Genomic DNA, 27,491 nt, shown 5'->3' on the forward strand with positions numbered 1-27,491 from the left:
TGGATTGTTGTTGCTTTTAGAATAAAATATAAACTCTTTACTCTCCAGTTTAATTCCAACCTCTCACCCTTATTTCATAGTACTTTTACTCTTAAATTCCAACTAAACTAGTTGTTTCCCCAAACTTTATATACTTTCTTCTGCTTTTCTCTATGAATGCTTTACCCTGCACTTAGAATTTACTCCTTTCAAGAAACCTTTTCTGAGCACCCAGCTTATGATCATCCACTTCATACTTTCATATTGGACTTTGGCTCTCCCCATTATTCCTGTCACACCTACCTTGTATCATAATTAAACTGTATATGTCAAGTCCTCTCCCACCTCAAGTGGCCTGTGGGCTCCTTTAGATCAAGGACTGTCAGTCTACCACTGCGCTTTTCATACAGGCAATAATTTTTTTAATTAAATTCAGCGTTGCAAAATTGATTAGAAAAGTACAAAAATCATAGTAGCAAAAAATGCTGGAAACAAAGTGGGTACCCATTGAATGAGGGAACAGCTGAAACAATTTTAGTGTATGAAAATGTTGGAATAGTATTGTGCTGATAGAAAACAAAAAGTTAGTTTAGAAACTTGGGAAGACTTGTATGAACAATAATTTAAACAAAAAGAACATTAAAAGGAAGACAATCTTTAGTATTTGTTAGTGACCAGTCTTGGTCCTAGAGAACAAATGATGAGATGCACTTACCTCCTCTCATTAAAGAGGTGGGGTACTATTGAGTGCCAAATGTTGCATGCCCCGAGGTTGCTATTTCATTTGGTTGAAAGGGGGGATATTTATGTGTCTATAAATGACTGATGCAGTAGGATATCAGACATGTTTTTTAGAAAGTATATCTAAGTTGTAAAGAAAAGGGATTGACTAGATCAAATATTACAGGGTCTTAGAATTTTGATTGACTTTAGAGGTTATCTAATCCTATTTTGACACAAAGAAACATCCACTGAAATTGTTTTCTTGGCTCATTTTAACAGGTTTGATTTGTGTAGCATTTGTCCTTTTTTTTTCATTATGTGAATAATCGTTGACAAGTTACCACTTTGAAATTAAGGTCCCATTTCAGTTGGTGATACTGTAATGTCAAGTTATATGTAACCGGAGTTTACATTTTCTAGCTGAAAGCTCATTTTAACAGATTTTCAACTGATATGGATCTAATAAAATTTGAACAAAAAGTTTGTTTTCGTTTTGGTCTTTTTTTTTTGGAGGGGGGAAGGCAGGGCAATTGGGGTTAAGTGACTTGCCCAAGGTCACACAGCTAGTAAATGTTAGGTGAGGTCAGATTTGAACTCAGGTACTCCTGACTCCAGGGCCAGTGCTCTATTCACTGCCCACCTAGCCGCCCCTTTTATCATTTGTTCTTAAGGACCAGATTCGTCATTATAATTATTCAGAGTTTGGTTTTATTCTAGTGGTTTTTTTTTTAATCATTATTATAATACAGTCATTTTGTATTTTAATTACTCTTGTGGTTCTACTTATTTCACTGTGCATCAGTTGTATACCTCTTCCCAAGTTTCTTTGAAATTTCTTTATTTCTTCCTTCTTTTTTTTTTTTACAGTTGGAGTTAAATGACTTGCCCAAGGGTCACACAACACAACTAGAAGGTGTCTGAGACCAGATTTGAATTCATGTTCTCCTGACTCCAGGGCCAGTCCTCTATCCACTATGCCACCTAGCTCCCCTCATTTCTTAAATGTTATTCCATTATCTTCTTTACCAGAGTTTATTTTTTTTTTAATCCTTTACCCACTTGATGTACATACCTACATTATTTCTGGTTTATGCTACCACAAAATATGCTGCAGTGAATATATCGGTATATATAGAATATTTGTTTTTGCCTTTGATTCCCTTGGGAAATATACCAACTATGGGATTTTTCAGAAGAGTTGGTTCAGTTTATAAATAACTCCAACAGTGTTGTTAGTATACTGTTCCTTAATAAAAAACACTTCTGGCTTGGGGGAATTGGGAAGCTAAGAAAGGGACCAAGTTTAGGCAGGATAGAGTATTATGACAACTGTCTTAACTACTATGTCTGAATTGAGCAGGTGACTTCATTCAGAAAAATCATTCTTTTTCCTGTATCTCCAAAAAGTATTGTGGTCTTTTGATACAGTAGATTAGGATTTTATTTTTTTATTCTGCTATTGTGCCCATAAAGCAAAAGGGAAAAATAAAAGCATTTACTCATATCTTTGAATGTGAATTTTCTATTAAGCAGTCAGCAGTAAGATTGTTGAGTACCTTGTCTGGTCTGTTTTTAAATTTTCTCACATAAAAGAGTTTTATCTTCTTCCCTAACCCTTTCCTTTGGAGATTAGCTGGTATATAAGGAATATTTTCCATTGGGATCACTTTGACCCAAGTAAGGATTTTTATTTTATCTGTATAATGTAGTTTGAATACCAACAATTATGGGTTAATTTTTGTCTATGCTTGAAGAATATCAGTACTTAAGATTTATTAGTGGCATAGTCTCCCATTTATCTCAGAAAAATCATTGCATGGCATGTGGCACATATCTGAATCATTATCTAAAACTACTTATTTATACATAGCCAAGTTCAGTTTTTATGACTTTACAGAGAGGTGCAGTGTAAATGAGTTTAAGTAGGTTGATTGGCTTCTAGAGACGAGAAGATGAGCATTTTCACCTATTATTCCCTCCCTTTAATTTCTTTTCTTTTGTCCTAGCATGTTTTTGTCTATATCTCTTATATGTGACTTTCCTAGCCTGATACTGCTTTCAGTTCAGCTCCCTAATTCTGAGTCACTCAGAATTGGTAGGGTTGTACCACTTTGAACTATACTTTAAGAACAATGATTTCTATCTTTACTGCAGATAAAACAGCTAGAGTTATCTTTAGGCATATGTAAAGAGCTTCAGAGAGCACATCAAGCAGCTTTTCCAACTCTAAATTTAAAGGTGGGAGGAGCTAGATTTATCAGGCAGAAAGTATATGTGAAAAGATATGAAGTTGAAACATTAAAAATAACTTATAAATTTAAAGTGTTACTTCCTCAAACCACACCAACAAAATGTTATTACTATGGAATTCCTTTAGTGGTATCAAAATCAGCATTATTTCATAGTCTTTAGATACAGTATTACTCCATTCTTCCCCCTCTTTTTCTATGAATTATTGAGGCAGCAGTTAGTAATAAAAATTACAAAAAGTTAGCCAGCAGTGGGCATTTATAATAAATAGGAAAGCAGTGAGCTAGGAACAGAAAAAAAGAAGGGTTGCAGAGAGCAGAAATAGGAGTAGAAACAGATATGGAAATATTTGGTAAAGTGGAATAGAAATGGGGCTAGACAAAGCACTGAGATATGTATTCAAATTAGGATGTGGAAAATAAGGCCATATGTATGTGGGAGCTTTTTTTTTTTTTTACTTTTTTTTTCTATAACAGTAGAAAGGGGAGGGTAAGAGCAAGATTTACTTATTTTGCCACTTGATAGTAGGGCTCAGTAACAAAAGTCCACTAGCAATAAACTTTACAACAGCTATAAGGATTACCTGTTAGCAAATATTAATGACACCCAATCATTTGGGTTGGAGTTTGCATTGTCCTGTTGCCTCATTTTCTTTCTCAACCAAAAAAAAATTACATTGTGTTTATATTTAAAGTTACACATTTAGGATTTTGTGCAACAGATGATTCCATGATACACAGTGGTGTCAAAACCAAGATTGGCAGTCACTGTTTTAAGCATCACCTCTTTTTTGGAATCCTATCTTAAACTTGAACCAATCTAATCTACATTTCATGGGGATATACATTTAAAGTTGGTAGGACCTTAGAGGCTGTCTTGGCCAAGTTCTTTATTTTATAGATGAGGAAACTAAGGCCCAGGAAGGTTAAAATGACTCGCTTAAAGTAGTGTCAAAAGCAGTATTGTTTCTTTCTTTGTCTAATCAGTCTTGATTCCCTTCTTAACCTAGATTGATATTTATTCTTTCTTTGTATCATTTTTCCTGGTTGTGGTTATTGTTTGTTGTTAGCTTTTTTTTTTTTTAAGCATTTGGGGTTAAGTAACTTGCTCAAGGTTACACGGCCAGTTATTATTTCTGGGTGTGGTGCAGAGTATCTGAGCCCGGATTTGATCCAGGTCATCCCGACACTGGAGCCGGTGCTCTTACTCGCTGAGCCACCTGGCCGCCCCTAAGCAATTGGGGTTAAGTGACTTGCTCAAGGTTACACGGCCAGGTGTTTCTGGGTGGGTGCTAAGTGTCTGAGCCCGGGATTCGATCTCCAGGTGTTCTCAACACTGGAGCCGGTGCTCTTACTCGCTGTGCTACCTGGCCGCCCCTAGCTTTTTTTTTTTTTAACTCTTGACCAGAAGTATATCTACACAATTTTTTTCTTCCAGTAGATCCCTTGGGATATAGGACACTTAAATCAATAAAAACATCATTGCTGCAAACATTTTTGAGATTCTTTTGGAATTAATTCCAAGGCTAGGCTCTAAGCCACAGAAGAAAATTAATCACTTTCCTGCTTTTATAATAATTGTTGTTCACTCATTTTTTAGTTATATCTGACTCTAACCCCATTTCAAGTTTTCTTGGCAAGTCATTTAACCCTTTTTGCCTCAGTTTCCTCATCTTATAAAATGAGCTGGAGAAGGAAATGGCAGACCACTCCAATATCTTTGACAAGAAAACTCAGTCAGACATGACTGAAATAGGACCAAACAACGAGAGTTTATCACAACATGAATGGGAAAAGATCTTTGGGACAAAAGTTTAGAGCAAATGTTTTAACTTGCAAGTGAATAAAGAAATGTAATAGATCTGCATTCCATTTCCATTCAGAATATTAGAGCTGGATAGGACCTTAAATGATCATTTAGTACCATCTTATCTTTACAAATGAAAAAATAAAGTCCCGGAGAAGTTATCTAGCATATTCGGAATTAAATGGAGTAGTTAACACCTGAAATGTGATCCTAGCCTCAGCAGATTACATGTGGGTGCTACTAGCAGACCTGAGAGATGAAGAATATGAAAGAAGGAAAATAAATGCTGTAGGAAAGAGAAATGAAAGAAGTACGTGATAGCAATTAGTAAAAATGCCATCAGCACTATTGCCTTAGGTGTCACTGAAAGGATAGGTTCTTGGACTAAATCATTGAATAATTTTGGTTTTCCAAGTAAGATGATCCTAATAAAATGAAGGTTAGTTACTCTTGCATGAAAAGAGGACCACTTTGAGTGACTGAGTGTGAGCCCCACTGGAGGAGCAAATGTAGAACTCTACAGTGAGAAAATTGTCTTGTCAATGACTTGAGTAGTTTCAGCCCTACCAAACTTAAGCGTTGCAGTTTAAGCAGCCAGGCCCTAGAATCAGAAACCTGCTGTCATTGAGCTTTGTTAACTACTGCCAGAATCTCACAGCCCTCCAATATTTCTGGCACACGTCCAGGGATGCTTTACAATCCATGCCTACTCTTGGTACTGTTTTTGCTCTTGTGCTAAGTAACTTTGTAGTTGCAAGTAAGAAAACAAGTAGTATTAGCTGACTAACACCAGGATGCTCATAAATAACAAGTAGATTTAATAAACTGGTGATAAGTGAAAGGTTGCTGATCTACATAAGAACATTGGAACCATCTCATAGTTACATTGACCTAAAAGATGTAGGTGCACATTGCAAGATATCATACATACATATTTACATGCATTCATCTTTTCCTTAACTTTTGAGATTAAGGCAATGTTGAGACTGGGAATAATCCTGGTGAAGGTGTGACTCAAAGAACCATGACTGAGCTGTAAAATATGGTGTGATGCTCATGGTCATGTAACAAAACAAGATTTTTTAATTCTGGCAGCAATTTCAAGGATGATTTGAATGGGAGAAAGATACTGGTTGCATTGAAATGAGTTAACAGATCTTTATAGAGATCTCCACCAGGATAAAGACACTTTAGTGCAGATATTTTGCTTCCCATTGACTTGGGACTATTTTTCAAGAACAAGCTGTTTATTTCAGGTGATAGGTCAGAAGAAAAACTTAATTTTTTCTACTTATGTAAATTCAGGTATTTCTACACAAATAACTATATAGCTGTAATCTCTCTGCTTTGGTCTTGAATCTGTCTGTTAGATTCAGTTTATCTGTTTGAATGCCACTGCACTTCAAATTCAGCATGATCAAAACAAAACTAATTTATCTTTTCCCATAAATCCTCCATTTTTCCCGGAAACACTGAACCTTCTCAGTTGTGTAAGTGTTCACTCCTTCCTAAGATTATGTTGTAATTTATCTGTGTAGATGTCATCAACCTCTTAAGGAGATATTTTTAGTGCATGTATTTATTTGCTTTTTTTTTTCCTGTCCCTGGTGCCTAGCACTGTCTTAAATATAGTTTCCCAAATGTCTTAATACAGTTTTAAGCTTTGGTAATGGCTTAAAACTGCTTAAAACTAAGACTTTGCAATGCCCTGTAGAGTAGGCACCTAAATCTTTATGGGATTAAATTGAAAGCCATATAGTTTCTGGTTGTTAAAGATGAATCACAGTTTTATTCAAAGAGCCAAAACTTTTGGCAGAGATGGAATAACCAGAACCGTAGCAAGTACTATTTGCGTGAAATAGCAAATTAATGGCAGGAAGTTGGAGAACTACTAGATGCATACATTCCTAGAGCTGAAAGGAACTCAGATAATTGGAGCTATTTTTTTAAATAGGGAATTGAGAGGTTCTGACTAGGTAGAGATTTTAAAGCAAAAGCTAGTGTAACTACTTGGTATGTATTTTGTAGTGGAGATTCTTGTTCAGGTGCAGATTTCACTAAAGGGTCTCTGAGGGTTTGGAGATATTAACTGGCTTGCCCAAGGTCACAGGGCTAGTTAGTCATACTGCTTTTCTAAAACCCAAGTGTCTACTCGGTAATATATAGGTCCAGTTGTATCAACTCTGCTGTTTCTATATTATCTTTAAAACATTTCTCTCTGTTTAGGATATTCTAAAGAAACTGTATAAGTATTCCATGAAATGCCCTCAGCTTCCTAAAGACTGGAGAAATTTGAAAAACCTGAAAATTTGAATGAATAAGAGAAGTTAATAGATGAGATTTACTTTTCTCATTTTCTTTATTTTTCTGACTGAATTATGACATTGAAGATTTTTTTAACAACTCCTTTGGAACTTGTTTTTGATTGACAGTTATTTGCTGTCCAAAAATATTTTATAAAAATGAATCCATTTGAAGTTACAGAATTTAAGTTCCCTTTTAAGTAAATATTTTAATGAGAGAGGCATATAACCTGGTAGATGGGGGGATACAGGCATGAGATGGAAGGGGACCTGAGATACACTCCTGTCCAACTGAGGTTTGGGGGTCAGTTAGGTAGTGATTTCTTCAGTCTCTTGAATTGCCTGGGAAAAAGAGGAAAATCAGGTCTTACCCCGAAAGGGGGAACAACATAGGATAGGGGGAAAATAAAAATGTATTTCCATTGTAGCTGGACAGGATATTGGGGTATGTACCTCATGGTAGATTTCTTTGAGGGAATTAACATCTCAAGAGAGCCCCTTCATACTTCGTGCTTCTACGCCCCCTTTCTTTTTTTTTTTATTTTTAATGCTTTATTAACTTCTGATTTACATCATTCGTTTCCGCCAGATTTTGAGTTACAAATTTTCTCCCTGTTTTCCCCCCACCCATCCCCCCAAAACAGCAGTCCCACATGATATCCCTACCTCCAATCTGCTCTCTCCCATATTTTCTCCCATACCCGTTTCAACTTTTCCAGTGGATCTATATGCCTCAGTGCCTGTATATCTTTTTTTTTCCTTAATAACATGTAAGATGGTATTAATAATAGTATATATATATATATATATACACACACATATATATATTTGAATATTTGATTTTAAAACTTTCAATTCCAGATTTATTCCCTTTCCCCCCTGCCACCCACCCCCACTGGGGAGACAAGCAGTTCAGTATAGGTTGTACCTGTGTGGCTAATGCAAAACAATAACATAGTAGATGTATTGTAAAAGACTGACTATATTTCCCTCCCTCCTATCCCACCTCCCACTTGTTCTATTCTCTACTTTGATCCTGTCCCTTTTCAAAAGTGGGTGCTTCCAACTTCCCTCCCCCCAAGCCTGCCCTCCCTTCCATCCCTTCATACTTCGTCATGCTTCTCAGAAAACCTCATAATCCACCCCTAAAATGGGAGTAGGTAGAAGAGGGGGAATAAAGGTTCATTGGCTTTGGGATGAACAAGTAGTAAAGGAAAAGAGGGGAGTAAGGACCAAAGCAAGTGTGGTGACTCAGGATACAGAGGGACCTCCATTTATACCACATCCCTTCTCATTTGTTTCCTTCATTCTGCTCACATAGCCACCTCCCCTCCTTTCCTTCTCCCTCTCCTCCCTCTGCCTTTTCCTTCTCCCCCAGGCTCTGTCTCTCTCTCTTCCCCTCTTTTCCCCCTTCTCTTCTCCCTCTGTTGCAATTCACATTTACATCTCCCTTTTGTTTGCCTTTGCACTTTCTGTTCGCTGTCTCTTAATCTTCCATTTCTTAAAATCCCCAGCTTCCTTTAAGACTCAGTTGCACCTCTTCCAAAAAAACTGCTAGTGCCTTCCCTCCATAAAAGTATTAATCGGAAAGCACTTAAGTCTAATTAATAATGCTTATTATTTTGTTATTTGTAATTCATTGCTGATATTATTATAGGCAACTAGGTGGCACAGTATATAGAGTGCTGGACCTAGAATAAGACCTGAGTTCAAATGTGGCCTCAGACACACCTCTATTTGATTGTTTCCTCATCTTTAAAATGGAGATAATAATAGTACCTAGTTCCCATTGTTCTTTTAAGGTTAAAATGAGATAATACTGTAAAACACTTTTCGAATCTTAAAGCAATATATAAATGCTAGTCATTATTTTTAACCACCCTACTGTATGCTAGACATTGGGAATACAAATATGAAGAATAAAATCTTTTCTCAAGGAGCTGAGCTTATGCTTCACCATATATATGTTGTCTCTCCAATCAGTAATTATTTCATTTTTGTTTTTGTGTCGTCAGGATCTAGCACATCATCTGGCATGTCATAAATGCTTGGTTTTTGCTGCTTCTAAGAGTGATACTCATAAGAAGATGGGGGGATATAAAATCAAACAAAAGGGGGATGGGTGAACTCTTTAATTGTACTAATAATGAGACAGTAGAAGTCAGTCAATAAACAAGCCTTTCTCAATCTCCCCTTCCCTCTAATGATTATCTCCAATTTATCCCATATGTATCTTATTTGTGTGTCTCTCATATTTTAAACAGAGTTCCTTAAAAGCAAGGTTTGTGTTTTACATTTCTTTCAATTCTGACACTTGATTAACATAGTGCCTGGCAAATTGTAGGTACTTAATAAATGTTAATGTTTATTAATTTCTTGGAAAAGGATCCCACAATTCAGTGCTTCTAAAGTTAAAAGAATGGATTTTGGGGTCAGGGTTATGAGGACATAATATTCTAAATTATATTTTATCTGGGCTAGATAAGGCTTGGCAAAGGGGGTGCGGTATGTGACACCTATCTCTGGGACTAATCAATGGCAGCTAATGCAAACCTTACAGTTATAGCTTTAAGTATGAAAGATTTGTTCTTGGCTCCAGATTGGGGAGTGAAGTGCAAATTTTTGATGGCCCCAAATGTGTCTTCATATGACACAAGCAGCTACCCCCCAGTATCCAGATTGTGCCAGGCTAAGTTTTCCCCTCATTGAGATTAATGTCAAGTTCTTGAGGTATGTTGGTAGTTAAGATGGTGCCATGTCTCCTCTGACCACCAAAATAGGTCCCTTGGGTTTGTCTTCAGAATGGTTAGTGATGTTTCTTAGCAATTGATGATGGAAGAAGCCTCAGGATAACAGTGAAACTCACCATTCAAAACTGTCAGACCTAGATTTTAAATGGTATCTTCTGCCTCATTCGTGAGCATCAAATCCCCTGTAAATCTTCTGTGAGAGAAAAGGAGTTTAAATGTTAAATACATTGAAAATACCCATGTGTAATGCATTAGGTGCCTTTCCATCTCCACATATAAGGAACAGGGGGCTCAGTAATGGTGTTACAGAATGTCTAGTTAGCTAAGACCCACAAAGGAGACAATTATAACAAATTAACAAAAATTGTTAGAGTTAAATGCCCTGATAATGAAATGGGTGAGGAAACAAACCTCTACAGTTTGCTCTCTCTTCATATGAGAAACATTTTTTAAAAGTCTGAAAAAAAAATCACCATGCCTCACATATTTAACAAAAAAAATTGGAGTTATAATCTTGATTTCAGACAGAAAAGCAGTAAATAATACCAAGAGGGCAGGCTTGAACCCAGGTCTCAGAAGCAGGTTCTCTGTCCTTTATACACCATGCTATCTCTCACTAATAATTATTGACATAAAAGTCTTAGCAACTGCACAGTATTCTATCCAAATAAATATTTACTAACCAAGAAAGTTCTTAACCACAGATGTTCAAGAGTGAATCAACATTAGGAAAATAGTACAGTTAATTATAACAGAAGAACAAATTATTTGATCAGTAGTGGGGAAAGCTTTTGAAAAAATATACCACTCATTTGTGGGGGGGGGTTGTTGTTTTTTTTTTTACTTTCAAACCATAGGCATTAAAGGCCTTTTCTTTTTTTTTTTTTTTTTTTGTGAACAAATAAGTACAAAGATAAAGTGAGGATGGCTCTTTCCACTATTATTTTACGATTATACATGGTTTTAGAAATTTTAGCTACAGCAAAAGACAGAAGAGAAAATTGCAAACTTAAAACAGCCACAAAGACAAAATCATCTCTATTTGCAAATAATATGATGATTTACTTTGGAGGGAAAAAAAAACAATTAACAAAGAAACTAAACAAAATGGTTAATAGTAACTACAAAATAATTCTCAAAATAATTTAGCATTTCTGTAGACTTAGCAAAAATGAAGAGAAAACAATTGTCTTCATTTAAAATAACTACAAATGGCATAAAATGTGCAAATTAACTTATACCAAAACTGGAAACAAACAAAAAGATGAGACACTTGTGCTGTAAGAAATAAATAAAATAAGCAAAACCAGGAGAATAATTTATGTAACTGCCAAAATTTTTGTGATAACCCTACTTAATTGCAATAACTAATCTAGACTTCGGAAAACAGATGATGAAACATACTTTCCTCTTTGGGGGAGGGAGAAAACTGATTACAGGTTCAGAATGTTACGTGTCCTGTTAGGTGTGATCTTTCTTGGTTTTACTTCACTTTTCTATCACAAAGGATCGTGGAAGGAAGGGCATTTTGGGAAATAATGGATTATTAAAAAATTAAAGCATCAACAAAACTTTTTTAATGTAGAATAGAATAGTAGACCTGAGAAGGGACTTTAGAGATTATATGACAACTTCAGCCGTTTTATTTTAGAAATAAGGAGACTAAAAGTAACTTGCTAGAATGAGGACGAAAAATGTAGGACTGCTCTCAGTTTGGTACTTTTTTTGTTACATTTGAGAGGAGACACCCTGTCTCATTACCTTTGTGTATATTCCTTAGCCCAGAGGTGTCAAACATGTACCAAAACAGATTAAAATATAATTGAATCATATATAACAAAACAAACAAAAATACAGTAGAACATAGATTATGTTTATATGTGGTTTTAAAAGTCAGTACATGACCCATAAACCTTATGTAAGGTTTAGTGGCCCCCAGTTTCTATTTGAGTTTGACACCCTGCTGCTTTAACCTTTATTACAGCCCCTTTAAATTAGTTTATTTATTTTTAGTTGACCATTTAAAAGAGTATGGGGCAGCAGCTTCTAAGCTGGAGTCACTTCAAATTTAGTTCCTCGGTAGGCTGTTCTTTGAGGGATAACTTGGCCCAAATATAAAGAGAAGGTTCTTCATCAGAGTGGCCATTAGATGATATATTTTTGAGTTTCCTTTTTTTTGGGGGGGGGGGGTTGAGGAGGGAAGGTAGGGCAGTTGGGGTTAAGTGACTTGCCCAAGGTCACCTAGCTAGTTTTCTTGTGTTAAGTGTCTGAGACCGGATTTGAACTCAGGTTCTCCCAACTTCCCCAGGTGATGTATTTTTTAGCTATATTAGCTCTTGAACTGGGTAAAAGAAAGTATGCAAAAATTTCTACTTTAAAGCAGTTTCCAATACTAGACAAATTTATATGCTAATATAGTTTACATATTTTCTGATCTGGCAGTTGGCATAGAATATCAACTAAGGTCAGTATCTTGAGGATTTTACTTAACTTATTGCAAAAATATATGCAAAATTTTTTAAATTATATTTTCTTGATGTCGTGATGATAAAAGGTCTTACTGACTTTTATCTCAAATATTTGTTATTTAGGCTTATTACTTAGAGCATTTGAGTGAAAATAACTCCAATAAGGGCGACTAGGTGGCGCAGTGAGTAAAAGTGTCAGCCCCAGAGTCAGGAGGACATGAGTTCCCGGCCTCAACTTAACACCCACACAAAAAAACTAGCTGTGTAACCTTGGGCAAGTTACTTAACCACAATTGCCCTCCAAAAGGCAAAAAAAAAATAACTTCAATAAAAGTCATAAATGGAGCTTTTGTGTTTAAATTACACTTCTTTCCTTTACTGATGACCATATTTTATTCCTGAAGTCCAGCCCTTAAGTTCTGTGGCTTTTTCTACACTTAGACTGTTCTTCCTCAAGACAAGGACAATGTAACCATTGGTAAAACTTGCGGTTGTCCAAATCGTTGTTTCTTCAAAATCAGTTTCTAGGAAGTGCTAGGAATAGGAAACAAGTTGTGCTTTCTTGCCCCTGCCGAAAATTTAATCCAATGTGTCATATTCTTAAAATCATTAAAATGTTGGAAGCTACAAGCTAAGTTGGCTAGTGTAATGTGTTAAAAAAAAATTAACTGCTGCTTTCTCTTTGTTTTTTGATTGTGTGGCTGAGTAATTAATAATTTAATATATTTAATTTCTGAATGGGGTCAGGTTTACTCTATATTTTGCAAAGGATAGTAGTAGGCATTATGTCTGTATTTGCCTCTGAATATATTTATTTTAACTGATTATAGAATTAAATATAATTTTACAAATGTATTATCATTATCTTGTTTGCAAAAAAAGTATATGTACATACGTATATGACAGACTTTCATTATATGTTTAATTTTTAACCCTTGATTTGATGCCCTTTTCTTTTACAGTGAAAGGGAAATCATATTTCTGTGACATTAATGAGCATAACTATAAAATTAGTACTATTTAGACTTTCCCATATAACTAAACTCCTGTCTGAAGGAAAATTATCCTTTTATTCTTTCTTTTGCCCTTGCCATGTTATTTTACTTGAAGAAGCAATAGATATTTGTCTCATGATCAGATACTTAAAAGAATTAAACTGACACAAGCAATTCATCTGTTCCCCAAATACACTAGATGTTACAAATAAGGAACTTTTTTGTTTAATTTAAAAGAAAACTAGCGAAACTAAAATTAAGTTGATCTTTTCTGCAGATAATAGCACCTACTGCATTATTCTTGGCTGCAAAAGTTGAAGAACAGCCAAGAAAACTTGAACATGTCATCAAAGTAGCACATGCCTGTCTTCATCAAGAGCTACTGTTGGACACAAAGAGTGAAGTATGTGACAGAATTTTTTTGAATTGAAATTATTTCCTTCAACAGTTGACACTGATTGACCTACATTTTCATCAGCATTCATGAAATTATGGCAGAACTTTATTTGAAATACATGGATTATTAGAGCCCCCATCTTTAAGTCTCTTAACTGAACTTCAGCTCACAGAATCATAGATCAGTTTTTGATGTAGTCTTTAAGAGTTGTTTAATTTATATAACATGCATTTCCTTTTTTTTTTAAAGGGGGTATCACTTAACTATCCAGTGGATAAAACATAGAATTCTGAGTTTTATTAAGCCAAATAAAAGCTCTACTTCCCCTTCATTTGCATGGTATAAAATATAAGCAGAGTATGGTTTTGTCCAAATAAGAAAATTAGGCATGAAACGAAGGCTGTGTGTGGTATATCATATCGTAGTGGAGTTTCCAATCATAAAAATTGAGCTGGTTATCTGTCCTCAGCAATGAAGTGAAAGAAGGATGATAGGGAGAGCAAGTGAGAATGGTTTTAGCTGTTCCTTAACCATAAAAACTGTCATCTTGGTGGTTTTTTGTCTCTTAAATAGCATAATGGTGGGGAGTGATGATTTTTATTTTATGTCCATTATATTTTTACCCTTTTCAAAAAGTTCTAATTTTATTAGGCTTGGGCTATATTCACAACAAAATACAGTATTTGTGACTTTTTTTTTAACTTTTAAGTAAATTTGAGCATTAAGTTTATATATGTTCTCTCCTTCTCTCCCCAATTTCCCTTTAGAGAGGTTGATTCATTAATGTCATTTATTGAAAAGAAAGTACTAAAATTGAATTTAAAGTCTTGTTAAAAACATAAATCAGTTGTGGGTGTTTTAAATAATTTTTCTGACTCACATCAAAAGCCCAAAATCTTGATACCCACTAGCCTATGCTTAACTGATTTTGTTTGGGGAATGGGAAGATACTTAATATCCAAGTATCTTAACTAAAGTGATACTGAATGTATTCTTGTACTTGGCTATAAAAATACACACTCTCAAAATTTAATATTAATGTATTCATCCATATTCTTATAAATATTGGAGATAATTCAAAAACTTTGGACCAAATCCCTTTAGGATTTTATCATAACTTAGGCATTCTTTCATGTAATATAAGAAGAGTCAGTAATCTGTTCTTTATAAAGTGGTTGTCATTTTTCCATGGCAGGCATACCTTCAGCAGACTCAAGAACTGGTTATACTTGAAACTATAATGCTACAAACTCTGGGTATGTAGTAGGTATCATTTAAAATTTATTTCTAGTATACTCAGCCTCTTAAACCCCTAAAGTGAACAATTTGAGTATGTATTTGGCATAACATGTTGAAAAGTTCTTTAGTCAGTAGTTTTAGGTCATCTTACTCCAATATCTTTATTGTTTAGTTCAGAAATGTTTAAATATTCCAACATTACAGTTTTCATGATTTGGAAATGAGATATACCCAGACAAGATCACTTAATTCCTAATAATTGAGAAGGAAAAGTGATTAACTGTTGACATTTTTTCACATCCTGCCTTTCCAGAAAAGGAAATTTCTTTATCAGGGGAGTGGATAAATAGAAATAATATAATAATGTGGTGCCTTCAGGTTTGTAAAATGCTCTTTGTATTATTTTATCTTTATAACAACCTGGTGAGGTAGATTCCAATTATCCCCATTTTATGGGTGAAAAAACTTAGACTGAAAGAGGTGAAATTTGGGTCAGACAGTTGATAAGTATATGAGGCAGGATTTAAACTTAATTCTTCCTGATTTTAAGCCAGCTGTTTCTCTTTTAATACCTAGGGAGAAAAAAGTTTTTTAAACTGTTTCTTAAATATAGAGTAAGCCTTATATGAATATGTTTTAAATAACTTTATTTTTAGGGGAGGCTAGGTGGTGCAGTGAATAGAGCACTGGTCCTGGAGTCAGGGGGACCTGAGTTCAAATACTGCCTCAGACACTTAACACAAAAACTAGCTGTGTGACTTTGGGCAAGTCACTTAACCCCAATTGCCCTCCCAAAAACATAAATAACATCATTTTTGATTCTGCAGTATGACCCATGAGGTGATCATGATAAAAATTATTTGCAACCTAATAACCTTGTTTACCTGGCATTAAAAATGTGGTTGTTGAAGAATTAAACCAAAACATTTCACTTGTGTCTGAATAGTTTGGTTCAGTGTTTAAGAAAAGTCTCTTCTTCATAAAAGGTGATGCAAAAAGCCAAACTGCAATAGTAAAAAATTAATTTGAACAGTATCGAATCAGTGTTCAAGTCATTCCCACAACAATTTTCTGAATTAAAACATTAGTTTAAAAGTCACTTTGTTAAGTATATCTTTGTGAATGATATCTCTTTTCTATAGAAAAGCTCAGGATAAATGTTGAAAGGGATATAGGAAAATAGGCACATTGATGCACTATTAGTGAATCTGTGAATGAATATAACTGTGCTAGAAAACAGTTTGGAATTAACCCCCCAAAAAAAGTTATTAAACATTGCATGCCCTTTTAAACTGCTTTACCAATGCTAGGTCTATACCCAAAAGACATCAAAGAAGGAAGAAGTCCTGTATGTATTTGTAACAGTTTTTTTATGGTGGTAAAAAACCAGAAATTACAGGGATTCCCATCAGTTGAAGAATGGTTGAATAAGTTGTGATTATATAATTGAGGATCGAAGAGATAACATGTATAGTGCTTTAAAAACTTAATGCTAGCTGTTACTATTAATGTAATGGCATACTGTTGTACTATAAAAGATGAAATAGATTTCAAAAAAAAATGTGAACTTAAAAACTGATGTAGAGTGAAATCAGAACTAGAACAGTTTATACATTGTAACATCAGTATTATTAATATGAACAATTTTGAAGACTTATAAACTGATGAAATTTTTAAAAAACAGAACCAGGAGAAAATGTATACAATAACAGCACTATACAAAAAACTTTGAAAGCTGTAAAAACAATGAAAATGGACCATTTATAATTCTAGAAGATTGATGATAAAACCTGCTATCAGTTAATTTCAGGTGATAGATTTAGAGTATCAAATGAAACATGCATTTGTATACAGTCAATTGATAGAATTATTTTGTTTGACTGTATATTTGTTATAAGAAATTTGTGTTTCTTTTTCCTCAATGGTATAAGAAGTGGGAGGGAGAAAAAAATAGATTTCTATTAATTAAAAAGAAATGGAGAGTTTGGGGAAATGCAAGCACATTAATATTTTAAGAAAAAGGTTCAGGAGAATCTCTTAAAAGGTTATTCTATAAATGAGTTTGGTTCTTAAATTGAAAAATGTAATATTTTTTTTCTTTTTGGAGGGCATTTGGGGTTAAGTGACTTGCCCAGGGTCACACTGCTCTGCTAGAAAGTGTGTCAAGTGTCTGAGGTCGGGTTTGAACTAGGGTCCTCCTGATTCCAGGGCCAGTGCTCTATTCATGGTGCCACCTAGCCGCCCCAATTTAAAATTTTTTTTTTTCAATAACCATATTCTCTTTTTTTTTTTCTTTTAAGCAATTGGGGTTAAGTAACTTGCTCAAGGTTACACGGCCAGTTATTTCTAGGTGTGGTGCTAAGTATCAGAGCCCGGATTAGATCCCAGGTCATCCCAACTCTGGGACCGGTGCTCTTACTCACTGTGCCACCTGGCTGCCCCTAAGCAATTGGGGTTAAGTAACTTGCTCAAGGTTACATGGCCAGGTGTTTCTGGGTGGGTGCCAGGTGTCTGAGCCCGGATTTGATCCCAGGTCATCCTGACTCTGGGGCCGATGCTCTTACTCACTGTGCTACCTGGCCGCCCTCTTATTTTTTTTTTTTTAATTTCTAGTTGTATACTCTGCTGAACTAGAATGAGTCCCGGTAGTTTTTCTTATTTGGTATAGACTTGTAGTTTGTTAGTATAGGTAGCTCTCATTAAAAAAGCTACCAATTTCAGATCTGTAACTTAAAATTTTTAAAAGAACTTCCTGGAGGCAAATAAAGGTGTGTTGATTCAAGGTTTGAGCTATGTGGTAAGCAGGGAGACAATTCCTGATCTCGAGGAGTTTGCCTTCTAATCAGGAAAGCAACTTATAACAGCTTCAGGGCTTATGGAAAGGCCAGATGATTTTTAGTGTCAGTGACAAAACCCAGGAGTTCTTAGGGAACAGTGGTAGTACAGATTGTGAGTCTTGTTGGATATTTGACAGTAATGGCAGGATGTTTGGTCCTACCTAACCAAAGTTGGAAAGAGGGAGATAGACCTGAGGTTTAATGCCGAGTAACTTTTGTTTTATGTTAAATTATACTGGTTAAAATGGACGTTGAAATGGTAGCTAATTTAATAAATGTTTTCTTTTTTAGGTTTTGAGATCACCATTGAACACCCACATACAGATGTGGTGAAATGTACCCAGTTAGTGAGAGGTAAATAACCTCTGAAACTTCATAATGGTATTGGGACTTAATTGATTTTTGTGATTTCATTCTCATATGTGAGAATTTTATGAGAACAGGAAAGTTATTTTTCCCATCAACTATTGGAAGTTTTTTGAATATTCATAGAATTGTAGAAGGTTAAACCTAGAAGAGAGAAGGACCTTGGAAATTACTTAATTTGGTCCCTTCATTGTATGCTATGCTATATTTCTTTTCTAATACTCTTACTAGTCTACTAGACTACTTCTTAAGTCTACATGGTGATTTAATGCCTAGCCTTGATTTAATAGAGAAGGCATAATTTCACTAGAAAACTTTCAGTAGCTCTTTTGAAACTCAATACTTATGCCAATCTGTTCCCTTCCATGCCCATTGCAAAGGACTCCATAGGTGTAAGCCAGCAATATAGATAAATAATGGAATTGTCATCTCATCAGCTAGATATGCCTCATACTGTTAGAAAATAATGACCTTTCCATGCTTTCTAATTCTGTTTGGTTCTTATTCATGTCCTTCCATAAATCCTTCATAAATTATATAATACCATTATAGTACATACAGCATCATTAAGTTTGAATGAAATAATACAAGTAAAGCACTAGATAAATGCAGATATTATTACTGAATGAAACTGAACATGTAACTGTTGTCTACTATTAGTAGCCAAATATCTGTGTAATAAATGTATAAATACATATTTGTAGCTAAATATAGAGAGGTACAGATCTGGGTAGAGAGAAAGAGAATGCATTTATCTAGTGCTTTATTTTGATTTTATTTAATCTTACTAGTGCTGTGTGTACTATAATGGTATGACTAGTGTTGCAATCCTGAGCAGTGGAGACTTACCACTTTTGCATGTTGCTGTACCTGACTTCTTGTTTCCATATTATTGTTTCCCTTTTGAAGTGCCTTTTACTGATGGCCAACAAGTTTTTGTCCTGTTAGCTTTGTGTGGACAAAAATATTTACAGAATGTTACAGCTAGAAGGGACCTTAGTAGGTCCTTCCATTCCTCATTTCACAGATAAAAACCAAATTCATAGACAATTTAGAGACATAAAATTACCCAGTCAAATGACTAATAATAAGTGGTGGAGCTTGGATTTTAATCCAAATCCCTTGGTTTTCAGTCCAGTATTCTTTCTACTATGTCATGTTGTCTCAGTTTATTTGAAAGATTTTTGTCATCCTGCAGGGTTTTTTTACTTTCCCTCTAAGCTTCCTAATATCATTGGTTTAAGGAAACTAATTCAGATCACTATCTGCACCTTATAATCCTAAAGAGTTACCTCTGACACTATGACATTAAATAGTCGCCAGGGAGTCATATAGCCAGTATGAGTCAACAGATAGTGAACCCAGTCCTTCCTCATACCAAGGCCTCCTGCAGCTCTCAAACCTTTGGCTTCAGAATGGGTAGGAGATTTAAAGGTTATTTGAAAAGGAATGATTTAATTTTCTTTTAACCAACACTACCCCCAAAACACACACACACACACATATACTCTTATTCGAATGGGACTAGATCTTAATTCTGTTCGTGTAAGGACCTCCTGATGAGCAAACTTATTTTAGCAGTTCAAATCATCTACTCTGCTAGAGGCAAGAAGGGGTAAGTTACTAGCCCAGGTTAACACAACCAGTATATGTCAGAAACAGACATAAACCTATATCATCCTGCTTCTGAGGTCAGCTCTTTATTCACAGCTATACACTGCTGGTCACCAAGTTGTAATATCTCATTAAAAAAAGATTCTATTGTCATTTGATGGTGTTTTTTAAACCTACTACTTAGAGTTCAGTTTTGGTTATGATTCATAATGCTACTTAAATTCATAGATAGGTGCAGGATTTTTAACCTAACTTTATACTTAAACCTTTCTATTTTAAAGCCTGGACATGTGGCTTATTTCATTAGGTATTTAATGCTAATTCTTATCTCTAATTTTAAAAATACTTCTGTGGCATGATGTAAAAAATGTCCAACCTGAAGTGACCAAAATAAGATCACATTTGCTCTACAGAGTAGTTTTGGCTCTCTGTCATAGAAAGTCAGTGTAACTTTCATCAAGGGTAGGGGAAAGTACATAATGTAATTTCATTTGCAGAGTTGTTGAAATGAAGTATGAATTCAAATAGACTGAAAGTTTTGTTTTTTGACACACGATGGAAATTGAAACTTTATTTTCAGTTGAATTGTAAGAGTATTTTCAGCTTCTAACCTTTGTCACCTTGTTAGGAAAACTTGTTTTGAGCTTCTTCCCCAAAGTATTTTTTATTTTATCATTGGTTACAAATTTCATATATTTCTAGGTAGAAATTTTGCTTATATAAAAATTTTTAAGCTTTTTATATTTTTTATGTGCAAGTTTTAAGATATGTCAAATGAAATACTTAAACCTGTTTTATATTATTTACGAATGAATTTTTTAAAAATTTGCTTCATCTTTAATTTGCCGTTCAAGTTGAAGTTTTTGGCATTCTAATGATTTTTTCTAAACTTTAGTATTAATAATTATTCTACAATGCAGACTTCCATAAATAAAAATAACCTGTCTTGTTACTCCTTACACCAGTGGTTGCTGTGGTTTAGTGATGAAGTTATGGCTGTAATCATTGTTTTGAGACTCTTCGGGATGGAAACTGCACAAATTTGGAATCATAATTTTGTTGCTATTTTGTACATTAAGTAATTTTATGGCCTCCTCAGAAGTGGTGACACTGTGAATGTTTTTTTAAATAGTCTTGGTGACTTTTATTCACTGCCTCCCTCACTTCCAAAAGAACCCAACAAGATACCTGACATACTGAAATATCTTCTAAGCTCAGCCAAGCTTCAAGAACTCTTTTGATCACTTTTAGTGTAGATCACGACAGATGTTGATATCCTTAATAGTCACAGTGGTGAGGGAATTGGGTTTCAATAGTGGCATTAACTTAAAACATAGGTTTAAAAAAAGAGGAAGAAAGAAAACAGCCATGGCAATAGGAATTATTTGAATTTGATTTAATCAAATGCTTCTTTCAAGGTTATATTGCTAGTTATTAAAAAGTATTTTTTCTGGAGTTACCAGAGTTAAAGTATCCTGATAACACTGGAATAGATTTCTCATCTGTTATTTAATTGAATCCTAGGAATAATTTATTTCTTGTAATAGGAAGGAATTTCAGAAATATTCATATTTTAAAAATTATTTTGGGGGATGAGTTAGCAGTCTGTCAAAGGGCATTGAGCAGTTCATTGTGCTAAACATAGATCTTTTTCTTCAGTTTACTTAAAGATGATCAAACTAGTTATGGATTTTTTATGGTTAGAAATGCATTTGTCATCTTGACAAAGTTGATGACAAGATAAAACTATATTTTTGTATTCATCAGCAGGGCTCCCATTGATGTTTTCTTTGTTTTTAAATCAAGAGGATTTGTCTTTATTAACTTAGTAAGAAATTTTAGCCAGTGTAACTGGCTAGTTCAGATTTGGTAGACTTTCTCAGATCTTTGAGTGAATAGCATAGGACATGAATATTATTGAAGGCTTGCAGTACTTTTGAAAATGTTGGAGCTATACTGGTATTAATTTTTATATATTGAAATTATAGCACTTAATTTTGTGCACAAGCCTTTGAGCTGAAATATTTTCTTGTATTGAAAGCCTTTTGCTGTTAGCATGTTAAAACAAATAGTAATCTTCATTTTTTTTCTTTTCTTACAGCAAGCAAGGATTTGGCACAGACATCCTATTTCATGGCTACCAACAGGTTGTTATCCTGACCCTCTTTGTTGCACTGTTGTAGCACACTATAGCTTCCTTTACTGCAGGGCCCCCTCCATGTGTCTTTTACCCTTGTTGCAACAGGCGACTGGACCATCTAGAGTGGTGGTACCTTCCTGTTTGCAGTGCGGTGTATTGTACAAGGGTCTTTTGGCACAAAGGGGTTTAATGCACAATGAGAAGTGTAGTGGTGCTTTCTGATGACATATTCTCGATTGTGAGTGCATAAGTCTAAAATTGGTAGCCTGAATAGCAGCTAAAGATTACAAAGAGCTAAACTTAACCTAGAAATTCGAGCATCTTGGTAAGTACAAAGCTATTTCTAGTTTACAATTGTAGTTAAATGACAATTTTTTTTAATTTAAACATATTGATCCAATCCTAACTTTAAAATAATCATTAAAGCTTAAAAAAAATCTTTTAACTTGGATTTTTTTCCAGATGATACTCTCTAGTAGTAAACTAGAAGTAGTGAATCATATAAGTGCATGGGTTTCCATAAACACAATTTATGCCTTAAGTAAATGGGTTTGTTTTTTTTTCAACTTAAATAAAACAATATGTATAAAAAAAAAGATTCAACTTATGTAAAAACTTTTGTGTTTGGTCAATAAGTATATCCATCACTTTTCCATTTCCATCAGTTGAAAATTATACATGGAAGAGTAGTTAGTTGTCAGAGTATTTGGACTCTAAATATTAAATTTTTACAGTATAGACATAGCATTAACGTTTTACATATTTTTAGAAGATGATTGGGAGGGGAACAAACCAGCTTTGTGTGGTTCTTAGTTTCTTATGACAGAAAACATTGTTAAGCAATAAGATTTTGTAAATACACATGTGTCCTTAGATGCATGTTATCATTCCTGAAATTGAGCCTTCATAGTTGAAAATATTTTGGGATAATACTAGATTTAAAGACTTTGGATGAGATGGGTATGGAGAGAAGGCTGTCTCAGAAGTTACATGGTCAGCCTACTGGGAAAACATTTTTGTAGTTAGCTTTTTTAGCTACTTTGGGCCTTAAGAAGCTGTACAACCAGAGGTAAGTTTTGGTGGGACTTTTGCTAAGGGAAAAAAAGAGAGAGAGTCATTAGTGAGATTAAAATGTTAACTCTTGTGTGACTGGAGAATTTTGCTGTTCATAAGAGCTATTGGAGATCCACATGAAATGGTTTGATCCCTACTTATGTATGATATGTTTTAATTTGTTAGTTTAACAAATTATGCTTTGTTTTTGTTTTTTAAAATGTTCTCAAATTACAAAGGAAGTAAATGTATGATTTTAAAAATTAGTATGACATTTATAGTAACTGATAGTAAATTAAAAATGAGTGAAAGATAAATGAATGTTCTATCTTTTGTCCCTATAAATAAGTAAAATATTTGATTTAAATATTAACATAGCCTCATTGACCTGATAGCAGTGTGTATGTGTGTGTCTGGTTTTTTATTTTGTTTTAAAGAAAACCTATATGTTTTGGGTTACTATTCCTAATCTTACTGGTTAATTTTTTTTCCTTTGTTTTTGCATATTTGAATATCTGGTTCTTCATTTTCAAACTTCTCCTGCAATAGTCTACATCTTACTACCTTCTGCCTTCAATATAAACCAACAGTGATAGCATGTGTATGCATTCATTTGGCCTGCAAATGGTCCAATTGGGAGATTCCTGTATCTACTGATGGAAAACATTGGTGGGAATATGTGGATCCATCAGTTACTTTAGAATTACTAGATGGTAAGTATAATCAAAGTATCATCCCCAAAATAGTAAAAAGAATTGTTCAGTGAGATAGACTCAGGATATCAGGTGTAGTTTTCCCTAAGAGGCAAAAAAATTCGGTTACAACTGCCATAATATAAGGTGTTCTCAGATTGGCAGAACTGCGAGGTGTCCTTACCAAATACAAATGTCTTAACTAGTTTTGCAGTTTCAAGGTTATAGAATTGATAGAGTGAACTGGTAATTCTTTGTAGAAAATTGGTATCTCCCATAGAAAGATTTAGCCCTGAAAGGGACCCCTTGATTTTATAGATGAAGAAAAGAGGCTTAGATGGGCTAAGTATCTTGTCAGAGGTCATACAGGTAGTACCTAACAGAGCTAGGATTCCAGCCCAAGGCATCCAATTCTCAACAGCACTGTTTTGCTACTCCATGCCATCACAGCTCTTAAGGAAATTTCGAAATAGAACATGTTACTAACTGGTGATTCCCAGTAATAAAATGTGATGCACTTAAAAATTCCTCTGACATTGAAAGCCCTTCATAATCTACTTCCAGCCTCCTTTTGCAGGCTTTTTACACATTACTACCCTTCATATATACTACGTTTCACTCAGAATGGCCCATTTGCTATCTTTCATAAGACATTCCATCTCCATGTCATTGCATAGATTCTCTCTCAGGCCTGGAATCCCAGAATATACCCCTGCCTTTTAGATTGTCTGTTCTCTTTTAAAATTCAGTTTAAGTTCTCCCTCTTGCCTAAGGCTTTGTTTAATTCCCCAACTTCAAGCATTCCTTAGATGACCTTCACCCCTGTAAAGAACATCTTTTATTTATTTGAAGCCATTTCATATTTACTTAGATGTGTACAAGCTGTATGCCCCAATAGAAGGTTTTGTATCCCCAATACCTAGTAGTAGACATGATGAGTGCTACCCGTAGTTGGTACTTAAAAATTCTTGTTGATTGATGATATAGCCAGTTCTAGTAGACGTGACCGAGCCAAATAACAAGAACCAGAATTCTAAGCACTAAGTGAGGAAATCAGAGATTATCAGTCATTGGAGATATTGGAATAGTAAAAAAGTGGAAGAGGACAAGGGTTACTGAAGCTTTCTCATACCACAGACCTTGCCCAGTGTCTCATAACCTCTTTTTTTTCTAGTTTTCAGGTTAGTCCATGAGATGTGATTTCAGGTTTTATAATAGAAGCCAGCTGGAAATAAAATTTTACATATAACTGCTAAAAACATATTACATAAAATTGATGCCTATAGCATTTCATTCGGTTCCTTTTTAAAATCTTTCCAAAATGTTCTTGTGCAAAATATTTGTGCTTGTTTCCTATTAATTTTCCTTTTTCCTGATTATTTTCTCTTAAAAAGGAATACCATGTTCATTCATTCTTGGGGAGGACTGTTGAAATAAAAGGTTTGGAACCTACCTACCTTAATTACAGCAACTTTAGAATTTGAACAGAATTTAATTTCCTTAAACTAAGAAAAGTAGTTGCTGGGTTTGAATTCAACTAAAAATTTAAAACATTAAAAAGGCTTTTTTTTTCCTTCTTCAAAAGGGAGAAAAAAATCTTTTCTTTCTACCTGTGAGTCTCAAGGGTAAAGTGGGTCCATAACAAATGCCTGATTCTCAGCAATGTTAACCAGTAAATAAAAGATGATTAAAAAAGAAAATTCCTTGCTCAAAATATGAAGACCACCTCTGGACTAAGTATAATACCACTTTTGTTTTGAAAAATGGAATCAGTAACCCTTGCTACTGCCAAAAGTGGGGGAAAGGGATGAATGGTTTTTTATAGGCTCCTTAGATTTAGAAATGCAAGATCATCCTTAGATATATCGTCTAATCCAACCAACCCCTTCATTTTATAGAATGTGCCCTGGGAGGTTCTGATTTTACCAAGATTATATACATATTAAATAATGGTAATGCCATGAGTGTTGATTAATTCTGTAAAGAATGATATACTCTCTGGGGTGGCCAGGTGGTGCAGTGAGTAAGAGCGCTGGCCCCAGCGTCGGAAGACCCGGAATTGGTTCTGGCCTCAGATACTTGGCACCCACACAAAATAACTGGCCGTGTAACCTTGAGCAAGTTACTTAACCCCAATTGCTTTAAAGAAAAAAAAAGAATGATATACCCTCTCTTTGACTTTAGAAGCTCCTGTAAGTTTAGTCATCGTTATCTACATTAAATGACTCGTATATCAGTCCCTGGTTTGCCTTCTGTGCTTCAGTCCTCTATTACCAATTGACTGTTGGACAGTCCATGCTTGATATGGCATAGTCATGTCTATCTTATTATGTCCTAAACAGAATTCATCTTTCTCCTCTAGCCATCTTTCAGGCTACCTTATTTCTATCAAGTACTACTACCATTCTTCTAATCATCTAGGCTTACAACCTGGATCATTTTCTAGTCTGCATTTTCCATTACCCAGTATATCTAATCAGTTGCCTATCTTTTCTGTTCTCACATGGCCACCACTCTTGTTCAGACCTTCATTAGATATCTCACCTAAACTATTGTAGTAGCCTCATCTATCACCCACACAGATGAAAAAAGTAATATTCTAATCATAGTTCACATTTTATAGACTCTAGTGGCTCCCTGTTAATCCCTAAGATTTAACCTCTGCTGTGTGTCATTTTTTTAAAGTCTTCACAATCTGGCTCCTAGAATGGGATCGAAACTGCTAACTTTCCATTTTTGGAATTGTAACATCAGTAACTAAACCTCATAGATTTGAGGGGATAATAGAGAGTCATACTTCAGAGTGACTTTAGAAAAAGTACTCATGCGCAGTTTTCTCAAATTAACATGCTGGACCTTTTCGGCCCTTTAAATTTCTTAATCAGATCATATTTTAGTTGTGAAAGATGGGGTTCTCTCCTGTTTAGGGGAGGTAATTGGCTTTTTTTTTTTTGCCCTTACTAGATATTTCCAAAAAAACCCTTAATTGCCAAGGAAAATTACCTAATACTGAATAGTTATCTGAAACATTTTCCATCTTTGTAATTTGATTTGTTGCATCCTTTATAGTTAAAAGGAAGCATATTTTTAAATTTTTTTATAAAATGTATTTTTTAAGATGTTATTCTTTTGTTTCTTTGACAACCATCACACTTTTACCCTTTTTTTACTGTATACCAACTAAAATTTGAATTAAGTCCATAATGAGTAGAGGATTTTAGACATAAGGGTTTTTTGGGTTTGGGGTTTTTTCTTTGTTTATAGTTTTTGGGGCACTTTTAAGAAGCTACCTTAAAAGGCAGCCCCAGAGTCATTCTTGGGTTCAAGTCCCACCTCTGACACATACGTGGTCACAGGCAAGTCATTTAACTGGCCAATACCTCACATTTTGACCATGAGTTTCACCTGAGCAGGTATTGTTCCATATTGATAAAGGAAGTTTCTTCATAAAGAAGTATAAGTCAGGAATTGCAGAGAAGCAACAAATACAAACCAAAAAATTTGTATACTAATAGTATCTTTTACCAGGTTGGGTAACAAGCATCATAGACTAGGAATTTTATAAATATAAAAATTTGCATTTTTATAAGTAAGAAATGCAAGATAGAACATCATTTTACCTGAAAACTAGTGGAGCTTAGGAATCACTATGAAATAAGGCAGATAACAAGTAGGAACCCTAAAAAAATTTATCATTTAGGTTTCCTCCATGAAGTTAATAAAATTAGTGTATATATGTATATAGTCAGTATCCTGTAGATGTGACAGACTACTCTTTTAATGTAGATTCTCATTGGTCCTTCCCTTTAGAGGGAGCATAAGCATGAGCTTCATTGATGTTGCTCACTCAGGGAGAGGTTCATTTTTGCAGGTTCCTTG

At 34.6% G+C, this 27,491-nt stretch overlaps 1 protein-coding gene across 9 annotated transcripts in view; it reads left to right on the forward strand.

The window, feature by feature from the left end:
- CCNT2 (cyclin T2) overlaps positions 1 to 27,491 on the forward strand; it is a 45,250-nt gene that overhangs the window by 14,017 nt on the left and 3,742 nt on the right. For 7 of the 9 annotated variants that reach the window (XM_069067815.1, XM_069067817.1, XM_069067816.1 and 4 more), the window contains 5 exons: positions 13,552 to 13,677; positions 14,867 to 14,927; positions 18,039 to 18,101; positions 21,829 to 21,874; positions 23,470 to 23,633. In XM_069067815.1, the coding sequence (XP_068923916.1) occupies positions 13,552 to 13,677; positions 14,867 to 14,927; positions 18,039 to 18,101; positions 21,829 to 21,874; positions 23,470 to 23,633 (460 nt within the window). Of the gene's footprint in view, positions 1 to 13,551; positions 13,678 to 14,866; positions 14,935 to 18,038; positions 18,102 to 21,828; positions 22,193 to 23,469; positions 23,634 to 27,491 lie in introns of those variants that run through there. The other 2 variants (XR_011164397.1, XM_069067818.1) reach the window with 2 other exon arrangements.

This window comes from Petaurus breviceps, unplaced genomic scaffold, assembly GCF_028583685.1.
Source record: "Petaurus breviceps papuanus isolate PSGF00001 unplaced genomic scaffold, PetGlider_PUasm1.0 90752, whole genome shotgun sequence".
NCBI classification, from domain to species: Eukaryota; Metazoa; Chordata; class Mammalia; order Diprotodontia; family Petauridae; genus Petaurus; species Petaurus breviceps.